Here is a 25,503-nt window from a genome sequence, read left to right on the forward strand (position 1 = left end):
TAAATTTGTTATGTGGATTCCTCTGGTGCCTCACTAGGCTGCTAAGGGTGCAGAGTTGTCTTTGATGAGGGGAGAGATGCAACCTTTATGAACTTATATGCTTCTAGGCACATAGGGGGAGAACAGAGACCTTGCCTGAGCCTGCTTCTCAGTTGCCTTCAGCTCAATATAATTCTTAGACCAAAGTGGCATATTTAAGGGTGGCGTGTTCCACTACACTTCACTGGACTGGGTCAGGGAGGGGAGCAGACCCTGAGAAGAGAATGCTGCCTAAACAAAAGCACGAAGTCAGAGAAGCCAGGCATCTCAGAGTATTCTGATGAGCTAATTCAAAGGGCTTCAGCTTGAGGCTGCTAGGCATTTACTACCTTTCTTTATTCTTGCCAGTAGAAAGGAGATGCATGCATGCATGCTAAGTTGTTTCAGTCATGTCTGACTTTTTGCAACCCTATAGATTGTAGCCTCCAGTCTCCTCTGTCCACGGGATTCTGCAGGCAAGAATACTGGAGTGGGTTGTCATGGCTTCCTTCAAGAGATCTTCCCATTCCAGGGATCAAACCCACATCTCTTACTTCTCCTGCATTGGCAGGTGGGTGTTTTTTGTTTTTGTTTTGTTTTGTTTTTCTTACCACTAGAGTCACCTGGGAAGCCCAGAAAACAGAAGTCAGAAGATGATCAAAGAAGCAACTTTATTCATGGTGGTCCATAAAATGCTAAAGCTCAGGACTTACTTGTAAAACTAGAGTGGAGAGCTTGGCTGTGACCCACTGCCAAAGTATGGGTGCACCAGTACTGTGATACAAATTCAGAATCAAGGATTCTTTCCAGGCTCTAGGGGATATATTGACATGCCCCTCCAGCTGCTTGGAAGATGACAGGCCTGGTTACAGATAGTCTCCAACAGTGGGGAGCAGGCGCTGAGGACAGGACAGTTGACTCCAGGCCCAGCTACGCTGAGCAGATGGAGTGGATGAGAGCTGAGACCTTTTCCAGGGGCTGAAGTCAGAAACAGGCCACCCCAGAGAGAAGAGGGGAGAGGGAATGGAGATGACGAAGGGAGGGGAGATGAAAGAAGTGATGAAGGGAAGGAATCTATGAAGGAGAAAAACAAAAATGCCTGGTAATGTCTTTATATCTGTGGGCTGAGACAAGAACATGGAGAGAAGTGTTTCTCCTCCAGAGGAGCAAACAAAACTCTTTGTGCCCCTGAAGGGTCCAAACCCACAGTGATTTGTGTGTGTGTGTGTGTGTGTGTGTGTGTGTTTTCAATCAGTCATCTTTGGTAACAGTCCTTGGGGACTCAGTCCTATCCACCTCTGGTCCTAAGGAGAACTGGGCAACCCCCTTCCTCTATATAAGACTCAGCCATTCCGTCTGGGAAATTGAAGATTCCTGAAACACTGGGGAGATGCCAGTCTTTTCTCCCAGGTGAACCAAAGAATGATTAATCAATCATTCAGACAGGATTCATTTAGCCTTGAAAATAACCACTCATAACATCTCTTTATCAGTGGGAACATGGCGGATTAAGGCTGACCTTCATTCAACATTGCTTCTTTCACCTGTGAGAAAATTGAGTTATGTATTCAAAGTGACTCTTCCCTTATTTTGCAATTGAAAATAGGAGCCAGGCAAGAAAAAAAAATTAAAAGAGAGATTGAAAAGGCATGGAAAAAGAGAGAGACATGAATACATGATCAGGTGATCAGTGCTCCTTGGCTGGGCCCTGCTCACCCCGCTTCGTGACTGGTCTCCTGCCTCCCATCTCCCTGCCTTCCGTCTCTATTGCATGTGACTGCCAGAGGAAGAAACAGAGCTGTAATCAGGGCACTTCCAGCTGAAAACCTGTGAATGATTTGCAGTTTCCTATGGAGTACTGTGCAGATGCCTTACTCAGACACCGAGCCTTCTGTGTTCTGATCCTCCTCACACTCTAGCTTCGGTTCTGGCCTCTCCTTCCTCAGATTGCTCAATCCAGACCTGCAGCCGTATGACCAGGCAGTCCATACTTCATGATTGTCCTCCCCTAATCTCTGCAGTTAACTTTCCCATGGATATTTCCTCAAGAATCCAAGCCCCCCTCCCTCTGTCAGACATATTCATGTCAAAGATACCACTTGTCCTTAGCTCCTCACCCACAAATATGCCTTCCCTTTGTCAGGCACCCATCTTGCTAGTCTTTATCAACATTATGGTTTTTCAAAGAAGAAGTAATGTGTAGATATCCCAGCTGTTTTTGAAAATACAAAGAAAAGTAAAAAAGAAAATTAAAACCTACCAATAGCTCCCATCATCAAGTACAACCACTGTGAATATTTTGGATCTTCCTTTCCAGCTGTTTTCTTAACCCATAGAAACCTATGCACAGGTCTCAGCGTCTCCATTGGAGTGAAAGCTCCTGGAAGGTTGGGAGCACCTTATTTCGGTAGGTCTCTCACAGGGCATTGTACTAAGTAGGTCTTAATATGTTTCATTGAGCTGAACCAACAAACATTCATTGAGTACTTGTGATGCATCTGATCGCTTGGAGTAGAAGCAACATATTGGGTTGGCCAAAAAGTTTGTTTGGGTTGTTGCATAGGCTGCTAGAAAAAAGCCTAAATGAACTTTTTGGCCAACTCAATATAAAAGAAATCCCCAATGATCTATAAAGAGACAACTGATTGTCTTTTTTCAGACTTAGGGCCAGAAAAACTCGCTTGCTCTCACTCTATTGTTATAGTCATATCAATTTACCAACGACCCTCAGTGGCTTGGTCCAGGATTCACTGGGCATTGGAAGGAGTGGGGGTGTGAATGGAGGAGTAGTGGCCACTAGAGGGGTCAAATGTCAGGGGAATTGTGGAATGGAACCAGGTATCCTTATTCTAAAATCTGCCTTCGCTATATTTTAAACTCAAGGAGGATGTAATTGCATGTGTAACAGCCTGACCTCAGCATTTCTTATATCAGACTATGTAATAGTGATACCATGGCAGACGTGGTTCAGATTCTCCACTGATGCAGCTTCTGAGCTGTCCAACCTCATGAAGAAAGTCAGGAGCCTTGCGAAACTCAGGACTGCTTGTATGCTCTCCTGCTCTCGGCTGCTCAGTCATATCTGACTTTTGGCGACCCTATGGATTGTCATCCACCAGGCTCCTCAGTCCATAGGATTTCCCAAGCAAGAACACTGTTGTGAGTTGCCATTTCTACCTCCAGGGATCTTTCTGACCCTGGAGAGATTAAACCAGCATCTCCTGCATTGACAGGTGAGTTATTTACTGCTGAGCCCACCTGGAAAGCCCATCAGGACTTCTTATTAATTGTGAAAAGATCTTTGAGGTCCTGATATCTGTCCCACCAAGAGTCTTTGCTGAGGCCTCAGGAGCTTTTCAGGTTTTTTAAATATTCCAGAACTATTTATTTGTTGTTTTTTGAGGTTTCTTGTACAGATTTGAGGATATATGAGTCAGAAACACTCAAATTCAAATCTATGAGTTGATGTATTTATGAGACCTAGGACACATCATTCAAACTGTCCAAGCTGCTGTTTCTTAATTCATAAAATGAAAAGGAACCACATGCATCATAGAGCTGCCTGAGGATTACCTTTCAAATATATGGGTTTGATAAACTATGTACAACAGATGGAACTATTTTTATTAGTTACCATCTAAATGTCTTTGGAGAATTAGAATCCAATTAAGTATATCCCAGGTCCTTTAAGAGATTCTGTGCCTTAGTTCATCTGGGTTATCATAACAGAATATTATAGCCTGGGTGGCTTATAAGAAACAGAAATTTATTTTTCACAGTTTTGGAGGCTGGGATGTCCAAGTTCATGGCACGAGGAGACTCAGTGTCTGGTGAGAGCCTGCTTCCTGGTTCAGAGACAGTCTTCTTTTTGCTATGACCTCACATTGCAAAAGTGGGCAGGGAGGTCTCTGGGGCCTCTTTTATTAATATAAGAACACTAATCCCATTCATGAGATCTCCCCCTTCATGACCTACTCACCTCCCAAAGGCCCCACTTCCTGAAACTACCACATTGAGGTTTAAGTTGCAACATATTAATTTTGGGGAGACACAGCAGTCTCTATAGCATGTTGGAACCTGGCAAGCACTGGGGACTTGGAGTAAGGTCAGGCCTAGGAACAGTTCTGCTGTATGATTCTGTTTCCAAGTAAACCCACACACCCTGAGGCAGAGTTAAGAGGAGAGAAAGCCAAAACCTAATAGCCCTGTTCTGCTAAACTACATTAAATGTATATTCTCTTCATCCCTCTTAAACTACTCAGCAAAATATCTTGAACTATACCTTTAGTGTGAAGATTCTAAGTTTAGTAGTATATTTGGAGTTTAAAAGTTCCTTGATGTCACTCTTGTAGAAAGATCTCCATTCCTCAGCTACAAAATACTGTGCAACAGCCCCTTTGGCTCAAAGACAAGCTAGATCTCTGAAGTCTACAGTTTTTCAGGCTATGCGTGCTCAATGTCATATTCTGGCCTTTATTTTTCTTGAAGTGTTAAAAACAGTTATTTTTACAAGGAGAAAAAGACACTAAAATGTCCTAGTATTTTAATCTCTGTGATATATCTCTCTATAACAGATAACAAAGAAATAGGAATTTGAAATAGAAACATTTCTTTTAGCCATTCGAGATAACCTAGACAGGGAAGGTGTTTCTAAATCATTAAAGAACAGAAATGTGGATATAAAATCTTAACCAAAAAATCAGTCCTGGAGGAAAATCTGTCTAACGGTAGAGCTCTAAATTAAAATTTAAGACTAGTACCTCATTTTTATTTAATGGTACAATTAGTTAGAATAAACAACTATCAATGATCTATTTTCTTCTGCTCCTTTTGCAAGAACTTCCCTTGGGTATCAAAAATATATGTTATTTAGCAATATGAAAATAAAATGACTGTTTCTAAGTCCTGTTGCAGGCAGAATGGCAAAGCAGATCTGATTTTATGTGTCCTCAGTTTCCTTTTGGAATCTTCTAAATTCAGTCTCTCATTCATTCTACATATATATATATATATATTTTTTTTTTTTTAATGCATTTATTTTTTATTGAAGGGGAGAGGGGAGGAGAGGGTGGGATGTATGGAAAGAGTAACATGGAAACTTACATTACCATATGTAAAATGGATAGCCAATGGGGATTTGCTGTTTGGCTCAGGAAACTCAAGCAGGGGCTCTGTATCAACCTAGAAGGGTAGGATGGAGAGGGAGCTGGGAGGGAGTTTTGAAAGGGAAGGGACGTATGTATACCTATGGCTGATTCATGTTGAGGTTTGACAGAAAACAGCAAAATTCTGTAAAGCAGTTATCATTCTACATGGTTTTGTGTGTGTGTGTGTGTGGATCTCCATCTCTATGTCAAGTTCCAATTCCTGAAAATACAAATAAGATGGGACACCTACCCTCAAGAGAGTAAAATTAAACAGACCTACAGTGATCAGCGATAGCAGAAACATACCCGAGAAGTCCTGGGAGGGAGACGGGAGAGAGTCAATAACAGGAGAGTGTCTCAGGGGTAGAGAAGGTGGTCAGGAAATGATTCACAGAGGAAGCAGGGACTGACCCAAGGAAGAGGTGGGGAATCACTCAATCCAGGCTGAGGGAACATGAATCACTGACTGATAAGAGCTAAAAGCCTTACCCATCCCAAGTCATTTGCATTTAAAAGTGATAAGTCCTAAAGCTAAAAGGAAGAAAATTGGCCAAAAGCAATTCAGGCTTAAACCATAGAATATAATTTAGACAGCATCACAGTTCAAAGAAAATGATTCTGAATCAAGTGTTTGCAGTAGAACCATCTCAGGCTTTTTCTTTTTTTTAACATAAGTGCCAAGAATTTACCCCAGACTTAGTGAATCAGAATCTCAGAGAAAGGGCCTGCAAAACTATTTTTTAAATGTGCCTCAATTGATTTGAATGTGCTGCCCTGATAAGAATTATTTCCTTTGACAAGAATTCTTAATTTATAAGCAGAGCCCCAGTCTATACTATTCTTTAAGGATACTATCCTCAACTTTATGTTTGCTACTGTCAGGCGAGTGTATGCTCCTCGGTTCTGTCTCGTCACAACAAAGATTTGGAGTGACGGACATTAAAGCTTGGCGCGTCACAGCTGTTGGGTCTTGGACAGACTATGTTATAGCTCTTAGACAAATCAGTGTTAGAGCTGTATTTTATTTAGAAGATAGCAGGAGAATCCATCCTCGAAGCATGAGGGCATGCCAACCCAAAGATGTGAAGAGAAGAGAGTGGAGGAGCGCACCAGCATGTGGGGTAGACAGAGAGAGAGAGAGAGAGAAAGAGCGCATGCACGCACGCGGTGGGGAGAGAGAGAGAAAACTCTTTGACTCCTCCTTTTGTATGTTTTTTCTTCCCCCTGGGCCTCCTCTGTGTAAATTGGGTTAGCCAGGAGTGTTGTTCGTTCTACCTGAGGTCTTCACTCCAGTCCTCGGACCTTCCTTTGACCTTTCTTTGTTCTATTTTCGCGGGCTTTTCCCTTCCTTGTCTTTTAGCCTCTGCCATTTTGGACTCCTGTTTTCTGTTCTAACTACCTCAGTTCAGTTCAGTTCAGTTCAGCCGCTCAGTCATCTAATTATCTAACACTACTCAATTCACCACTTCAGTAGCAGTGAGTTTACCACAGCTTTCTGGAGCACTTATGTGTTGACCTTTCTTGTTCTGGTTTTAACTGGGCTAGGAGCACTTTAAAAGAGACAACTACAAGCCTTAATTATATGGTCTGTTTAATCGTGTCACTTAGTAGGATGGCATTTACTCACTAAGTGTTCCTGGACGAATTAACATTCTGTAAACTTCCAGAAGTCATTACAAACATATCTAAAGCACCTACTATGTAGCAAGAACATAGTAGGACTGAATGAGATAAGATGTGGGAAAGTCTTTAGTAAAATATAAATGCATTGTAGTTTCCAAATATTGTAAAAGACAAACAAGTATGCTTCTTAATTTCATTAAGAACTCAATAGGTTGAATTCACACTTTTACATCAATGTAAATATATTTAAGCCCCATGAAGAGAGACCTCTAAATTAATTAGCTTTCTTAATTCCTCACATCAACAGCCTGCTAGTTCACATCTTCCTTTAGTCCGTGTTCTGCATGCAAGTGATAGGAGAGGCATGCACAGTGGCCCGTTTCAAAGACAGTATTCATGTTGTGATCTATTCATGAAAAAAGAAAGCAAAGCGACTTCTTTACCTCACTCACAGCATCTCACACATAGCCCATCTCTTCTCTCAGTAAACCAGATTGCATTTTGAAGGCACTATTGTTCCGACCTTCTGTTAAGAGAAAATTTCTTCAATTTCTCTTTTGAAAAAATAGTTTTCTATGACAGAAAAAATACACCTAACAGGGTCTGTTTGCTCAGCTGTTAACAATGCGAATGACAACCTTTACGATGTGAATACTGCTGGTGCCTGCAGTATTTGAGTCTCTCACCCTCCCCTGGGCTGCCTTGACTTTGTTTTCAGTGACTTGCTATGCAGTACCAGCCTTCTTTCCCCATGTGCTAATAATTCTATAACCTCTACTTAAAATTCTACAAACTCTGCTGCTCAACACATTCCAGTTTGAATGACTACTGCCTCACTTTATTATTTAGACTGCTATTTTCAGTAACCATATTTTTAAAGGAAAATAAAAATTTCTGACCACAATTCTTTTAGGTATATTGAGACCCAGTTTCCAACATGAAATGGAGGATTCCCCAAACTGGCAAACAGTTCTTGCACACCAGCAAAGTATCCAAGAATTCAACTCCATTCTAATACTGTCTACTTGGAGAAAGTGTCAGATTTCACAGGTTAAGAGCCCATCCCACAAGATGAGCTTCAGACTGTTCACCTGTGCTCCTGACAGACTGGCTGTAGGTCAGAGGTTCCGGGGGCTTGATTAATTTATTTGAGACACTCAGTGAACGTAGAAACATTTCACTTACTAGATCACTGGTTTATTATAAAAGGATGTAACTCTGGAACAGCCAAATGGAGGAGATGCCTAGGGCAAGGTACTTGGAAAGGTGCAAAGAACTTCCATGTCCTCCTCCAATGCACCACTCTCCCTACCTCTCACTAGCCCAGAAGCTCTTTGACCCCTGTCCTTTTGAATTTTTATAGAGGCTTCATTACATTGTTATGATTCATTGAATCTTTGGCTGTTAGCAATTGATTCCACCTCCAGCCCCTATTTGATCCCTGGGTCAGGAAGTTCCCCTGGAGAAGGATATGGCAACCCACTCCAGTATTCTAGCCTGGAAGATCCCACGGACAGGGGAGCCTGGTTGGCTACAGTCCAGGGGGTTGCAAAAGAGTCAGACATGACTTGGCAACTAAACCACAACAACAGTCCCTTTCCCTCCCTGGAGGTCAGGGGTGGGACTAAATATTCCAACTCTCTTGGGTCTCCAGGTGACCAGCCTTCATTAGGTGTGGTTGAAAAAAAAAAAAAAAAGTCAGATTTTTTAATGTAACAGAAGAATTACTACTTTATAACTGTCCACATTAGGAGACTCCAGAGTTTGGAAGCTGTGAGTCAAGAACTGTGGACAAACAGCATGTGAAAAATGTATTTTGCTCATCTGAATGCTCAAGTATATATTTATTGTAACAAAATCACAATAATGTATTCCATTATCTTCAAATATATTTGTTGTTGTTCAGTTGCTCAGTCATGTCTGACTCTTTGCGACCCCATGGACAGCAGCATGCCAGGCTTCCCTGTCCATCACCAACTCCCAGAGGTTGTTCAAACTCATGCCCGTTGAGTTAGTGATGCCATCCAACCATCTTATTCTCTGTCATCCCGTTCTCCTCAGACTTTCCCAGCATCAGGGTCTTTTCAAGTGAGTTGGCTCTTCATATCAGGTGGCCAAAGTACTGGAGCTAAGCTTCAGCTTCAGTCCTTCCAATGAATATTCAAAGTCGATTTCCTTTATGATTGACTGGTTTGATCTCCTTGCAGTCTAAGGGACTCTCAAGAGTCTTTTCAAACACCACATTTCAAAAGAATCAATTCTTTGGTTCTCAGCCTTCTTTATGGTCCAACTCTCACATCCATACATGACTACTGGAAAAAAATAGCTTTGACTATATGGATCTTTATTGGCAAAGTAATATCTCTGCTTTTTAATACACTGTCTAGGTTTGTCATAGCTTTTCTTCCAAGGAGCAAGCATCTTTTAATTTCATGGCTGCAGTCACCATCTGCAGTGATTTTGAAACCCAAGAAATGAAAGTCTGTCAGTTTCCGTTGTTTCCACATCTATTTACCATGAAGTGATGGGACCAGGTGCCATGATTTTAGTTTTTTGAATGTTGAGGCAGTTTCCACACTCTCCTCTTTCACTTTCATCAAGAGGCTCTTTAGTTTCTCTCTGCTTTCTGTGATAAGAGTGGTGTCATCTGCATATCTGAGGTTATTAATATTTCTTCAGCAATCTTGATCCTAGCTTGTGCTTCATCCAGCCTACCATTTCAATAACGTACTCTGCATATAAGTTAAATAAGCAGGGTGACAATATAGAGCCTTGACATACTCCTTTCCCAAATTGGAACTAGTCCATTGTTTCATGTCTGGTTCTTACTGTTGCTTCCTGAACTGCATACAAGTTTCCCTGGAGGCAGGTAAGGTGGTCTAGTATTCCCATCCCTTTAAGAATTTTCCACAGTTTGTTGTGATGCACACAGTCAAAGGCTTTAGTGTAGTCAATGAAACAGAAGTAGATGTTTTTTTCTGGATTTCTCTTGCTTTTCCTCTGATCCATCTGGTGTTGGGCAATTTGATCTCTGATTCCTCTGCCTATTCTAAATCCAGCTTGAACATCTGAAATTTCTTGATTCATGTACTGCTGCAGCCTTGCTTGGAAAATTTTGAGCATTGATTTGCTAGCATGTGAAATGAGTGCAGTTGTGCATATGTGTATATTTTTTGCTATTGATCTTCTTTGGGATTGGAATGAAAAATAATGTTTTCCAGTTCGGTGGCCACTGTTGAGTTTTCCAAATTTGCTGGCATATTGAATGCAGTACATTAGCAGCAGCATCTTTTAGGATTTGGAATAGCTCAGCTGGAATCCCATCACCTCCACTAGCTTTGTTCATAGTAATGATTCTTACAGCCCACTTGACTTCACCCTCCAAGTTGTCTTGTTCTAGGCAAGTGATCACACTGTCATGGATATCCGGGTCTTTAAGAGCTTTTCTGTATAGTTCTTCTTTGTATTCCTGCCACCTCTTCTTAATATCTTCTGCTCCTGTTAGGTCCACACCATTTCTGTCCTTTATTGTCCCCATCTTTGCATGAAATGTTCCCTTGCTATCTCTAATTTTCTTGACAAGATCTCTAGTCTTTCCCATTCTATTGTTTTCCTCTATTTCTTTGCATTGACCACTGAGGAAGACTCTCTTATCTCTCCTTGCTCTTCTTTGGAACTCTGCATTCAAATGGGTATATCTTTCCTTTTCTCCTTTGCCTTTCGCTTCTCTTCTTTTCTCAACTATTTGTAAGGCCTCCTCAAACAACCATTTTGCCTTTTTTACATTTCTTTTTCTTGGGGATTGTTTTGATCACCACATCCTGTATGATGTTATGAACCTCCGCCCATAGTTCTTCAGGTACTCTGTCTGTCAGATCTAATGCCTTGAATCTATTTGTCACTTCCACTGTACAATCATAAAGGAATTTGATTTAGGTTGAAAATTAGATTTAAGTCCTCAAATGTATAATAACTAATAATTGGCCCTCCCATTCTTGCCCTGATTTTGTAGGTGAAGAAGGACTGCCAGTAAGATTCACGGTCTTTACACACTTGGCATATTTGAGTGAAAACACAATAAAAATAGAACAGAGTGATACATATATCATTTGATTTGTCTATGTATACTCACTCATATACTAACACTACAAGGAAGGAATTGAAGCAGCTGATTCAGCAAATATAATTATGGAGAATCTGTTATATGCTTGCTACTGTAGGGGATTCAGTGGACCTAGCCCAGCTTTTGAAGAAAAAACACTTGTCAGGGTTAACACTTAGGGTGGAATAAAGGTGATGAAAGAAATATGGCAAAGCCCTATATGGTTAGTCGCTTTGTTGTTGGAGGTGGCAGTCAGTCAGGAAAGAGGAGCACTGCTTCAGAGAGCTCAGATGTCCCATTTTTCAGCCTCATCCACCCTGGTGCAGTTTGGGCAGGAAGGAAACCCTGGGAGGGTGTAGGCATTTTTCTCTTTCCATTTGGAAAACTGCTAAGACTTTTCTTCATTAACAAGCACTCCCCACTTACCTCCCTAACGCCGCAATGTCTTTCTCTATGAGCCCCCTTTTTCCTCCCTGTTCATGTTAGTCTGGATATACCTACCAGAATCTCTTCCCTGGGCAATACACAAGAATCTCTTTCCTCCCTTGTTTCTCTGCCTGTAGGATGGTCATTGAACGTCTTTTCCCCAGAGCAGCCAAGAGACCTTTCTAAAGCCCATACCCAGACAAATCTGCCATTCCTCTTTTTATAACCCTTCAGTGGTTCTCCCTGATGTGTGATGAAATCCAAATCCCAGCATGGCGATAGAGCACTCTGTGGTGTATCTCTGTCTGTTTGTTTGCTTTATCCTTTACCCTGGCTATGGAGAAGGAAATGGCAACCCACTCCAGTATTCTTGCCTGGAAAATTCCATGGACTGAGGAGACTGGTAGGCTGCAGTCCATGGGGTCGCAGAGTCAGACGAGACTGAGGGACTTCACTATCACTTTCCCTCCCACTTTCCCCTGGCTTATCTCTCGCCCTGCCTGCAGCCACATTGAGTATGATAGAGTTCTAGAAATGGTTGTGGCATGTTCATAGACTCTGCTCATTAATTTGTGCTTCCTTTCTTAGAGGGGGATCCATCAAGCCTCTGGCATTTGAATGCAGACTCTGCTGCTTATTGTAGACCATCAGTGAGGCTTTCAGCTCTCCAAGCCTAAAGATTCTCCTAAAATGCAAATAGTGAGTTGTGGAGTCCTTGGTAAGACTGGAGATAATATGTCCTGGTGCAGAGGTTTACACTTAGTAGGAGTGGAGAATTATCACCTGCTGCTGGCCTTTCAAAGCTCTTTTCTAAGCATCCCCTCTTAAGTTGGGCTTATTTCTACCTATTTACAAAAGTGTAGAACACTTTTGTTCTTTTGAAATGCATCTATAACAATGTGTGACACTTGTTTACATGTTAGTCTAACCCCTAAATTCCATGAAAGCAAAGGTCCTGTCATTGATTTCTGTAGGCTAAACCCCTGCCAAAATTCCTTGCATATAATTGACACTCACAGGACACCTTGGACTTCCCTGGTGGTTCACAGTAAAGAATCTACCTGAAGTGCAGCAGACCCAGGTTCAATCCTTGGATCTGGAAGATCCATGGAGAAGAAAATGATAACCCACCCTAGTGTTCTTGCCTGGAGAATTCCATGGACAGAGGAGCCTAGTGGGCTGCAGTCCATGAGGTTGCAGAGTTAGACACAGCTGAGCGGCTAACACTTTCAGTATATCTGTATGGGTCAAATGAATGAAATGTTGGTGCCAGGCTTTTGTAAAAGTTTCTTTTGATATTGGCCAGTTCATTGAAGCTCAACAGATAAAAACTAGAAGCAGTCTTTAGAATTATCCACACCACATCCCCATGTTGCAGTTGAGAACCACTGTATCCATGAAACAGAAGTATATCCACATTTATACTGTTAGGTGTTAAATTTCTCTATAAGTATATATGTTTTAATGTGCATTAACATCTGCACCATTTCACTCCAGCTTCCATTATTGGCTCATAGGATTAGATGTGAACTTATCACTTGTTGTTTAGTTGATGAGTCATTTCTTTTTCATGACTCCATAGTCCACTGCCTGCCAGGATCCTCTGTCCATGGGATTTCCCAGACAAAAATACTGGAATGGGTTCCCATTTCTTTCTGCAGGGGATCTTCCAACCCAGGGATCAAACCTGCATCTCCTGCATTGCAATCTCGCTTCTCCTGCATTTCAGGTAGATTCTTTACTGCTGAGTGTCCAAACTAAACACTAGCACATTCTCAATAAGAGGGAAAGAGTGAGATTAGTATAAATGACTAAACAATTATTTTTGATATGCAAAAACTATCAAGTATTTCTACTCAATATTCATTGTCTTTAATCCACTCCTCATCAACTAAATGCCCATGAGCAAAAGAATTGGGGTTTAATAAAATATGGAAAACTTATGTATTTAATTGATGACTGGTTAAAGAGAAAATTTCTAATATGGGATTTATAGCAATAAATAAAATAGAAAAATTTCTTTCTGCTGTCGAATCATCTTTCAGAGACTGCAAGTTTAGGATTGGATGTATGCATTTAAAGATGCATTATAAAATGGATTAACACTCCCACTGTCTTTGTTGCTTTTTCCTCAGAGCAATTTCCTTACAGAGACTCAGGATATTAATGACAAACATGACTTTCACAACAGATAGCTCGGGCAAACCAAAGATTTACAAACTATAGGCCTTTAAGAAAATAAAATTTAAAAGATATTGAAATAATAAACTTAAAACTGAAACTATGAAGATAGAAGATAGATGCTCAGTGAAAGTTGTAATGCTCCTAAAAACAGAAATGGAAAACTCTTGTGGGTCATTCATTATACCCTCCATCATAGCAGTAGGGTAGATTTCTTTCCAAAGGTATATCTTTGAATACTTTGTCCACTCTGGTGTGAAATGACTTGCAGGATGGCTTTTCTGCTACTTCCATTGTAAGGCCATTTCACAATTTAATAGATATCACTACTGGGGAAACTTTGTAGATTCAGAGGCTACATTTTCTGTTATTCAATTTCATGCCCTGACTTTTAGTTATTACCCTCAGGGAACATGGTAAATAATTCTTTCCCTTCATGGTGAGACATTTTGGATTCTTAGAAATTTGTATCATACCCCTAAGTCATTCTCTAAAATACTTTATGTAGTGTACATCAAAGTACTTAATTCTTCTGTCAATAAACAATATATTTAGGTTTTATAATCTTGTCTCATAAGTCATTTTTCTCAGCTTGTTAATCAATCAGCTCTTCTGTAAATCCCCACAAGTTTGTCAAATCTTGTAGGAAAATACTTGCAAAATGATTTGGTAATCTCTCTCCATCTCACCACTGTATGGCAGAGATCAACAATTGGTTTCCAGTTCAGACTGGAGTGTTCTTGTGTTTTGACATCTTTGCAATATCTTAACAGCTCCCTCCATAGCCTTTTATCACTTTCTTTATTTCATAGGAATTTCTCCACTGAATTCTTAGGTAAAGTAATTCCACTATTAGATCTGTGATATCAAAGGAGTTCTAACAACTTTTTTTATTAAAACTCATTTAATCTGTACTACATGTTATGTAGTAGCCATGTGATAGAATAGCTTTGCAACAATTGTTGATAGAGAGGTAGATTTAGTAATTTCCATGTTCTTTTGGCTCTGAGATAATCTGTATCTAAATGCAATATCAACATTTCCACAGAAAGAAGTCTAAAATATGCTGCAAAATTTGCCCCCACAGAGACCCTATACATGTACATTATACAAGTTATAGGAGTTACTGAGGGACCATGTTCAGGTTAATAATTTAATTCCTCTGAAATGTATAGTGTATCTAGTTAGCTCAGCCATCTTTTCTGTTTCTTTCAGATTCATTTTGCATGATCATCTGTGTTGGGAAGACTCTACTTTATTTTAAATTTCTAAGGTTTTCTTTTTAATATTAAGTGTTACATATCTTATAAGATGATCTTCCCTTTTCACATCATTCAAGTTTAAGAGTTCTCCAGATATATGCTGAGAAAAGCAAAATTGAAAAAGACACATGAATCCCATTGTTCGTTGCAGCACTATTTACAGTAGCTGGAACATGGAAGCAACCTAGATATCCATCAACAAAGGAATGGATAAAGAAACTGTGGTACATATACACAATGGAATATTACTCAGCCAAAAAAGGAACACATTTGAGTCAGTTCTAATGAGGTGGATGAGCCTAGAACCTATTATACAGAGTAAAGTAAGTCAGAAAGAGAAAGATCAATATCATATTCTAATGCATATATCTAGAAAAAATGGTACTGAAGAATTTATTCACAGGGCAACAATGGAGAAACAGACATAGAGAATAGACTTATGGACATGAAGAGAGGGGAGGAGTGAGGTATAGGGAAAGAGTACCATGGAAACTTACATTACCACATGTAAATTGACAGCCAATGGGAATTTGCTGTCTGGCTCAGGAAACTAAAACAGGGGCTCTGTATCAACCCAGAGGGGTGGGCTGGGGAGGGAGATGGGAGGGAGGTTCACCAGGGAGGGGAGATGTGTACACCTGTGGCTGATTCATGCTGAGGTTTGACAGAAAACAGCAAAATTCTGTAAAGCAATTATCCTTCAATAAAAAATTAACAGCAACAACAAAAAGAGTTCTCCCATTCCAGAATTAACATTACTATGAAAGTTACTGTTGTTGTTTTGTCTGAGTATTTTATTGTTATCAGAACCTGCATTTTTTAATCTTAAAATAAATCAAATATGGGTAATTAATAAATTTTAAAAGATTGTGAGCCTGTTACCAGTGGAATCTACAAGAATCTTGGCAATATCTTGAATTTCAGTACTAAAAGCCCCTGAATAAATAGCTCTGATACCAAAGGACAGAAATATAGAGGAAAAAAAATTTTTTTCACAGTGGCCTTAAAATAATTGAATTAATCACCTGCTGCCCAACCTTCATAATATTTATGTTAAGGATATTTTGCCGAGAAGAAACCACTTTTGGAAATAAAACTAAATGTCAACAGCTCTCTCACTGGCAAAAAAAAGTGGCTTTAGAGAATCTTTAATTGTTACACATTTTAAAATGCTTGAGAACAGAAATAGTCATTAACTCATAAACAATCTTTAAGTCACTAGTGTGAATAAAGATAGCTTAAAAAGGAATTGGGATAGGTGTAGAGGGTGGGGTTTGAGACATCAGAGATTGATGTTTAAGGGAGTTTTGTATACGTTCATTTCTGGTTCTGCACACGTTTCATACACCAACATAGGCTGTAGTCAGTTTTTAAAATTAGCAAAATTACTTGACACTGATACATTTGATATGTTTAACTATGTCCCATATATAGACTACTTCTGGCTTGTGACTAGTTTGAACAAGAAATCTGTCACCTTTCAAGATGCCTTTTCAGAAGGATCTGGCTGCTGAGGTGCCTATGCTTTTTGGATCAGTTGGTGCACTTCTTGTTCCTAGTAAAAAGGTGTTTTCTTAAATTACAACCAGTTTGATGTATCTGGTAACATAGACCTGACTATACATTTTACATTATTTCACCGTTTTGTAAACTGAGTTTTTTGAAAGCACATTTGTCATTTTGTCCCAGTACATTGCCCCTTACATTTTGAGGTAGGTCTTAAAAATTTAAAGTGGCAAAAGAGGAGCCAGAAACTTTCTAAGCCTTGTAAAATGTTTCAAATAATGACCTTGTTTGAGAGAGTTAGAGGCAGTGGTGTTTTAAACAAAAGAAATGCATTGTAATAAAGGTAGTTTTAGAGCAGATTAATGATGGTGGGGAAAGTCTTGCTAATTTGTTTATTTCCCTGAAAAGATGGGAGTGTGATGAGCAGTTTAATAATTTTAAGGAGCTGGTCTCAACTTTAGTACTTATAATTATTATAAGAAATCAATATTTCCTTAAATTTTGACATTGCTTTGTCCCGGTTATCTAAGGTTCATATTCCAACTTTCTGTGGCAACTGAACTTTATATAGTATTTTAAAAGGTAATTGTAATGTTTTTGACAGTATAAACAAAAAGCTAGAATATAAGGCCTAGAAAAATTGTCCTTTGAAAATATCAATGATGTACCCTGGAATGTGAAGATGTCCCCTTATAGTTTAAATTGATTTATTTGAATATTGTAATCATTCTTCAGACTTTGAATGAGTCGTTACAGTGTGTGTCTGTATATCCATAGAGAAAAATGACAATTGAAATGTAACTTTAAAATCAGAATAAATTTGGCACTGTCTGTTGCACCAAAAAAAAAAAAAAAAATGAATTGGTCACCTGAATATATGGTCTTTAAACTTAAAAATTAAATCCCACACTGATAGATAATTGATCTTCATTAAGAATCTGAGAAGGACGTTGTCACATTATGTCATAGAAGCCTAATTAGTTTTTGAGTCTTTATTGAGAGCCTAATATATCCCAGGCACCACACTGGCTCCCGTGGAAGCATGAAAGTCAGCAAAAAGTACATTGTAAAAATATTCGTATACACTGGAAACACAGAGGTGGGAGCATCTGCATCAGAGCTAATGATGCTTCTCAAAGGGAGTGAGTCAATTTGTGTTCTAAGTGATGAGATAGAGTTAGCTAAATGGGAAAGAGATGGGTGAATCTTCTAAGCAAAGGGAACGGCCTCTTCAAATTTGAGAGGGCTGATAAAGCATGAAATAATTCTGAAGTTTGGGGGGAAAATATGAGTGACTGGCTAGAAAAGTTGTTGGAGAGGACCACAGTAGTCAGATCATAAAGGTTTTGTTGTACTTGTCAAAGGACTGCAAGTTGTTCAGAGACTCAGAGATTTGGAGCTTGGAAGTCACATAGATAGCACAGTCCTTTTTGTTTTGATTTTACGTTTCAAGACCAATATGGCAGGTGAGTGGAGGATAGATTGCAGTTGGCAAGAATGGAGAAAGACTATTTAACAGGGTAACATAGTCATCCAGAAGAGATATGACAAACTCTTAAAGCATAGAATAGAAGACAGAGTTTTGAAAAATTTAGAAAGTATAATCTGAAGGATTTAGTGACTAATTGGGGAATATTTCAACATGGCTCCTAAATACATGACATACACAATTAAGTGAAGGTGGTTTTATTTTTCTAGGAAAGGAAACACAGGAACATGAATGGGTTTTGTGGAAAAACTGATGAGTGTCATTATGAATATGTTGAATTTGTGGAGATTATGGGATATCCAATGGGAGGTGACCAGAAGGAATTGAGCAAAATGATTTCAACAGCGATTTCTTGGCCTGGTATATGGAGTCAGGCATCGTCCATGTATGAAAAGTGAAATTGTTAGTTGTTCAGTCTTGTCCAACTCTTTGTGACCCTATGGATTGTAGCTCACCAGGCTCCTCTGTCCATGGGCTTCTCCAGGCAAGAATATTGGAGTGGGCTGCCATCCCCTTTTCCAGAGGATCTTGCCAAGGTTTGATCTTTCTCCAGGGTTCGATCCCCAGGTCCCCCATATTGCAGGCAGATTATTTACCGCCTGAGCCCCCAGGTATCTGAGCCATCATTCATGTATAAACTATTGTTAAAGTCAAGTCAAGGCTAGAAAGGGTACATTGACTTTGACAACTGAGGAGCTATTAAAAATGTTAATAATGTTTTCATTAGAGTGGTGGATCAAGAATCAGGCTGCCATGAGATGAAGAGTGAATCAAATTTTCAGTTAACAACAAATATAAATGACTGTTTCAGGAAGCTTCAGGGTAAAGGGACACAGATTTGAAGAAATGATACCTAGAGAGATTAAATGAAGAAAATCCATCTTTAGATGATAGAGAGATGCAAACCATTTTTATAGGTTACATGGGACTGGTAAGTAGAGGAAAGGTTAAAGATACATGAGAAAGAAAGCTAACACAGTGTGATGGGTTTGTAATTTTATTCAAGCAGAAATCCAGGTGAAGAATGATTGGACTGCTCTAGAATAGGGCTTTTGTAGGGTGGGCACCAGAGGACAGCTGGGTGGGAAGAGACTATTGATAAGAGAGGACTTGAAGCGATAGATCGTGAGGTCTCTAACATCTACAGGAGACTGGTATGTTGGAGGAACATGTAAATATTAGGTAGAAGTCTAAGTGAATGAAGAGACAGAGATAGCATCAGGTAATTCAAGGGCATCCAAGGATATGGAAGGCATGGCTGCAGAACACACTGTCCATTTCAGATTTCAGACTGAGTGGCTAAAGTGAGGGTAGGTAAGAAAGGACACTTGAGTTGAGAGTCAAGGGTAGCTTCTGTGCTATCTGACGTCATCCAGGATGGTGGTGATGAAGTAGAGAGAAGTATCAGAAAACAGATGCTGTGGCCTTTAGTAAATATGGGGAAGTGGCCAGGACTTTAGTAGCAGTAACAATGCATAAAGAGAAAGCAGGGCTGATAAATGAATGACTTGTGTTTCAAAGGGGCTGATTGTAAATTTGCTTATCTATGCTACCACGTCTTTAAAAGAATATGTAAGAAACATAATGTTGATTGCCTCTGAGTGACATCTCTTTTCTGTTAGACTGGGGGCCGTACAAATGTTTTGCATTAAAACTATCAATGACAAATGACACAAAGTCATACTGATGAGTGATAAAATGAAAAATGATAAAAATATCATTCTGAAAGTTTCAGAATGGAGTCAGAAGAAAGGCAAGCCACAGCCATGTGCCCAGCCTAGCAGGGTTCCAGAGTGGGGGCTCTCGTTAGTCAGGCCTGGAGGGAAGTACTGTCTTGAGGGTAGGAAGGGAGAGAGTGATCAGTGAGGGCTTTGAAGGTGTTGAGGTTGTTGGTCCACAGTGATGCATGGCTCTAAATGACATTGCAAAACAGAAGTCTATCAGAAATGATGCTGTGCTTATGTGTCCCATTTTAAGATTAATCTACTCAATAGTTTTTAGACTAAAACCATTCAACCAGTGTCAGAAATCCAATTTAAAGTTTCCTTTTTTATTTTTGAAGAGAATATGGAGTACTGGCTAGCACATCTCCTAAATGCAATATTCTTTACTGTGTACAATAAATCATCAGCTTTCTATCACATCAGTAAACTAAAGAAGCTGGCAGAAGAAGATAATGTAGTGTTCTCATGAGAGAAAAGATTCTTGTTAACCTATGTTCTTATCTTATATAAAAGTTTGTGGCTTTCTTCGGTTATTGCTGCTCTTGAAAGGATAGTATCTTCCACTTAACACAAGAGACTTGGTGGTGTTTTTGTCTTCTTTACCCTGATGAAATCTCGTGTATGCATTGACTGAATAGTGACTGTAGAGGTTGATTCGCCCTAGCGAGGATGAGCAAAAATAAATGGAGCTGTAGAAAGCAGTAAAGCAAATATCTAGCTTCCTTAATGTAGCTTAATTTGACACTGTGGTTAAATTCAAAATTGCTTTGCTCTGAGCAGTCTCTCTCCCCACCTTCTCCACCTCCCTATTACCCTCCATTCTCAATAGGAAGCAGCCCAGACATAGCTGGGAATAAAGTGATTCTAATTAGATGGTACTTCCCCAACCCAAATCATCTTTGGCTTTTGTATATGAAATGTTATTGCACAGTTCTCGCTTCACATCACAAGGAAATATGAACAAGCCCCCTCCCTTTTCTTGTTCTCTGAGAATAGCTATGTGCTGAAGACAGAAGTGCTCAATACTGTCAGCTTGCTGAATCAGGTTCTGCGAGAGTCAGCGGCCAGCCACACACGCTGCCACTATTTCCTTCCCAGTCTGCTGGGAGAGAGGCCAGGAGGCTTTCCTTTCTCCCAACCTGAATATCAAGAAGTTGTTGAAGTGTCAGGGTTTTCCATTCTGTTCAGCAGAGATGTTCCCATTATTGAGGAAGCCTCCTCTAAACCCATCAGTCAGAATGACAGTTCACCAGAGACCTCTGAAAGGCAATGGACTTAACATTAGGGTTAGGACTACTATGGTCAGCATTTGAACACTACAGATGCTGGGAGCGGGACCGTTAATTCTACACAATTCCTAACCCACCTTCTCCCATAGGCACTGGGTTCTTTCCTGCCTGTAGATGAAGGTGTCAATTCCGGCTGTATTATTTCTAGCCATAAAGTGAAGTCGCTCAATCGTGTCTGACTCTTTGCGACCCTGTGGACTGTAGACTACCAGGCTCCTCTGTCCATGGAATTTTCCAGGCAAGAGTACTGGAGTGGGTTGCCATTCTCTTCTCCAGAGGATCTTCCTGACCCAGGGATCGAACCCAGGTCTCCCACATTGCAGGCAAACACTTTACCATCTGAGCCACCTCTGAAGCAGCCTAAATATCTAGCCATAAATATCTTATTAAATAGCAGTATACATAGTCTTGTGCAAAACACTGTATCCGATTCAAATAAAATTGGGGAATTTTACAGTAGTTGTATTTATTTTAAAACAGAGCTTTCATAACTTTAATAAAGGCCATTGGCTGCTGCTTTTGATGATTATGAACAATGTTGCATTTTGTAGACTGTGAACTAAATGACCCATAATATCCCCCATAACTTATTACTTTATGTAAAAAGAAATATTATATGCTAATATGCTATTGCTAAGTCACTTCAGTCGTGTCCGACTCTATGCGACCCCATCCCTGGGATTCTCCAGGCAAGAACACTGGAGCGGGTTGCCATTTCCTTCTCTAGTGCATAAAAGTGAAAAGTGAAAGTGAAGTTGCTCAGTCATGTCCGACTCTTTGCGACCCCATGGACTGCAGCCCACCAGGCTCCTCCGTCCATGGGATTTTCCAGGCAAGAGCACTGGAGTGGGGTGCAATTGCCTTCTCCGATATGCTAATATAGGATGTGTTTATTGCATCTGCAAACATTACTTAAAGGATGATTGTTAAAGAGACAAGCTAAATTGTACAGAGTCTCCCCTGGCTTCTCACGTGTCAAATGCGGAGGGAGCAGTGAATGTAGCTCAGTATCTGTGTATCTAGATGTGCAAATCATTTTACACAAAATCAAGTGTTCCTGTACAGAGGAATTAGTTTAAATGCCCATGTTGTTATTTTTTTTCCCTTGAGAGAACTTACACTTATACTGTAGATAAAATATTGGAAGAGGACAGTGTTTTTCAAATGCATCTAGTATGGGATTAACCACTTCCCAATGTACCACCCTTGGGAAAATTTCTGTCTCTTTAAAATATAAATGTAAATATTACCTGAGATAATACTAGCCAAAATATCATGAGAGGTATACACTGTACTGCACCAATAATGGGATCAGAGCACAAAGACCGGGATAAGGTTTTCAGTAGATCCCACCCTCAAACAAGAGGGCCGCTGCCACCAGCTGTCTTCAGGGGAGCCTCGCCTGTTTCCAGCATACATCAGAAAGGACAGCCACTGCTCCCTCCAAAATTGTCAATTGCCCCTGAAAACAGCATAGTTTTCATTGTCTTTCTTCAATAGTGATAGACTGGGGATAAAGCTGAGTAGAATTTGGGCGAGAACTCTAGAGTAAAACAGTGTGTGTGGGTTGCCACTGGAGGGTTTGGGGAGGAAAAAAATGTGTGACTAGAAGCTACTCTAGAGGTCTGAAGAACTACTTAGAGAATGACTAACTTTTCTTGATGCTTTTGAACTGTGGTGTTGGAGAAGATTCTTGAGAGTCCCTTGGACAGCAAGGAGATCAAACCTCTAGGAGACTTCCTAGAGGGAATCAACCATGAATATTCATTGGAAGGACTGATGCTGAAGCTGAAGCTCCTATACTTTGGCCACTGGATGGGAAGAGCCAGCTCATTGGAGAAGATCCTGGTGCTGGGAAAGATTGAGGGCGGGAGGAGAAGAGGGCAGCAGAGGATGAGATGGTTGGATGGCATCACTGACTCAATGCACATGAACTGGGCAAACTCCTGGAGACAGGAAGAGACAGGGAGGCCTGGAGCGATACAGTTCCTGGGTTGCAAAGAGTCAGACATAACTTAGTGACTGAACAACAACAACAAGCTTTTCTTGAAGCATGTACTAGTGTGGAAAAATCTCTGAACTAGGAGTCAGGAGACATGGGATCTACTTCCAGCTTTCTCCTGGGTTAGATGTGTCCCCATTGAAAAGTAATAGTTCTGGACATTGATTCCTGAAAATAGTCGTGTGTGTGTGTGTGTGTGTGTGTGTGTTGCTCAGTCATGCCTGATTCTTTGCAACACCATAGACAGTAGTCCACTAGACTCCTCTGTCCATGGGATTCTCCAGGGAAGAATCCTGGAGTGGGTTGCCATTTCCTCCTCCAGGGGATCTTCATGACACAGGGATTGAAAATAGTCATAGTTTACCAAATTATGCTGCAGTAACAAACAACCCCCAAATTTCAGTGGCTGATCCTGTTAGCTACTCATTACCTGAAGCTATGCTTTGCTTAAGGTTCAAGGCCTGAAGGATCAGCTTCACATGGGCCATGCAGCAGAGAGAAAGGAACAGTGGAAGAACAGCATAATGTGGTTTAAAGTTTCGCCTCACATTCCACTGGTCAAAGGCAGTCATATGGCCTAACCTCCCTCAAGAGGAAAGGAAATACAGTCCTCCTTCAAGCAGAGCACCCGGAAGAAGCTCTGAGAAGGCAGACCCAGAGCAGAGGGGCAGCACTGTGCCTAGAAGTTGAAAGCATTGGTTGATGATTTGTAAAGCCTCTCCCAGCTCCAAAATTACACATTTTAATTCATGAGTTAGAAATAGCAACAATTCATTTGGTTGTAGAAATATTTTACCAGGAAATAAGGAACTAATTTTTAAAATGGCCCAATCCAAGAATGGGCAGAGCACCTGCATGATTCAGTAGTCTATATATGCATATATAGGTTTTTACATTTAAATTATTTCAACTATTTTGAAAGCAAGTTCCTGGCCTTTCAAAAATTTTTGCTTGATATTTTGTTGAATACATAAATAACACTCCTTTACATATGCAAAATGCCAGGCTGGGTGAAGCACAAAATGGAATCAAGATTGCATGAAGAAATATCAATAACCTCAGATATGCAGATGACACCACCCTTATGACAGAAAGCAAAGAGGAAATAAAGAACCTCTTGATGAAAGTGAAGAGGACAGTGAAAAAGCTGGCTTAAGACTCAGTATCCAAAAACTGAAAATCATGGCATCTGGTCCCATTACTTCATGGCAAATAGATGGGGAAACAATGGAAACAGTAAGATTTTATTTTCTTGGCCTCCAAAATCACTGCAGATGATGACTGCAGACACGAAATTTAAAGACGCTTACTCCTTACAAGAAAAACTATTACCAACCTAAACAGCATATTAAAAAGCAGAGACATTACTTAGCTGACAAAGGCCCATCTAGTCAAAGCAATGGCTTTCCAGTGGTCATGTATGGATGTGAGAGTTGGACTATAAAAAAAAGCTGAGCACCAAAGAATTGATGCTTTTAAACTGTGGTGTTGGAGAAGACTCTTGAAAGTCCCTTGGATGGCGAAGAGATCCAACCAGTCAATCCTAAAGGAAATCAGTTGCAAATACTCATTCGAAGGACTGATGCTGAAGCTGAAACCCCAATCCTTTGGCCACCAGACGTGAAGAACTGACTCCTTGGAAAATCCCTGATGCTGGGAAAGATTAAAGGCAGGAGGAGAAGGGGATAACAGAGGATGAGATGGTTGGATGTCATCACTGATTTGGTGGGCATTAGTTTGAGCAAGCACCAGTGTTTGGTGATGGACAGGGAGGCCTGGCGTGCTGCAGTCCATGGGGTTGCAAAGAGTTGGACACGACTGAGCGACTGAAATGAACTGAATGTATCTGTGCATGTGTGCTAAGTCACTTCAGTCATGTCCAACTCTTTGTGACCCTATGGACTGTAGCCCATCAGGCTCCTCTGTCCATGGGATTCTCCAGACAAGAGTCCTGGAGTGGTTTGCCATGCCCTCTTCCACAGGATCTTCCCGACAGAGGGATCAAACCCACATCTCTTATGTCTCCTGCTTTGGCAGATGGATTGTTTATGACCAGCACCACCTGGGAAGCCCTCATATTGTAGTGGAGAGAGTGAATTGAGATGAGATGTTTTTTGAAAATTACAAAATTCTAATGCACATTTTAGGCAGTAATATATTGGACCATTGTAGGTTGTTGGATAGACCGATCAGCATTTCTTCCAAGGGAAAAAAAAATGGGTTAAAGATACAGATTTTCTTCTATGTGTCAGGCACTTTCATGACTTTACTTATAGTGATCTGTTTAATCCTCAGAGCATCCCTTTGAGATAGGAATTACAATGACTCTGCTTTCAGATAAGATATCAAGGCACGGACTCTAGCCGGTACATGGTAGAGTTGAGATTGAATCCAGAGTCAGTCTCCAGAATTTATAACAACTAGTTGATTTCCATTTTTGCAGAGGTTTATAGAACCATCTTTCCTGTACAAAGATAATATATTGGAAAGGCTGTGCTAGTTTCAGAAAGTGTGCAGCTAACAGTCCACCTGGGCCAGTTTCACACGAGTTATCTCACTGAATCCTCAACTAAGCCTGTGGGGGTGGGGGAGGTATTTTTCCATTTTACAAATCAGGACTCTCAAGCACCGAGTTTACCTTGCCCAAGGTCACACAGTCAATACTCCACATAGAATTTGATTGTGAGTGGTCTGCCTCCAAAGCAACATTTTAAGAAATGATTATCAAATCCCT

General features: G+C 40.3%; 1 protein-coding gene across 4 annotated transcripts in view; it reads left to right on the plus strand.

The window, feature by feature from the left end:
- PDGFD (platelet derived growth factor D) overlaps positions 1 to 25,503 on the plus strand; it is a 267,492-nt gene that overhangs the window by 189,965 nt on the left and 52,024 nt on the right. For 2 of the 4 annotated variants that reach the window (XM_061143144.1, XM_061143135.1), the window contains exon 4: positions 455 to 589. The exons of the other annotated variants lie outside the window; for them this stretch is intronic. In XM_061143144.1, coding sequence (XP_060999127.1) covers positions 455 to 589 — 135 coding nt within the window. The remainder of the gene's footprint in view (positions 1 to 454; positions 590 to 25,503) is intronic. 4 annotated transcript variants of the gene reach the window in all.

This window comes from Dama dama, chromosome 1 (assembly GCF_033118175.1).
Source record: "Dama dama isolate Ldn47 chromosome 1, ASM3311817v1, whole genome shotgun sequence".
Taxonomy (NCBI): domain Eukaryota; kingdom Metazoa; phylum Chordata; class Mammalia; order Artiodactyla; family Cervidae; genus Dama; species Dama dama.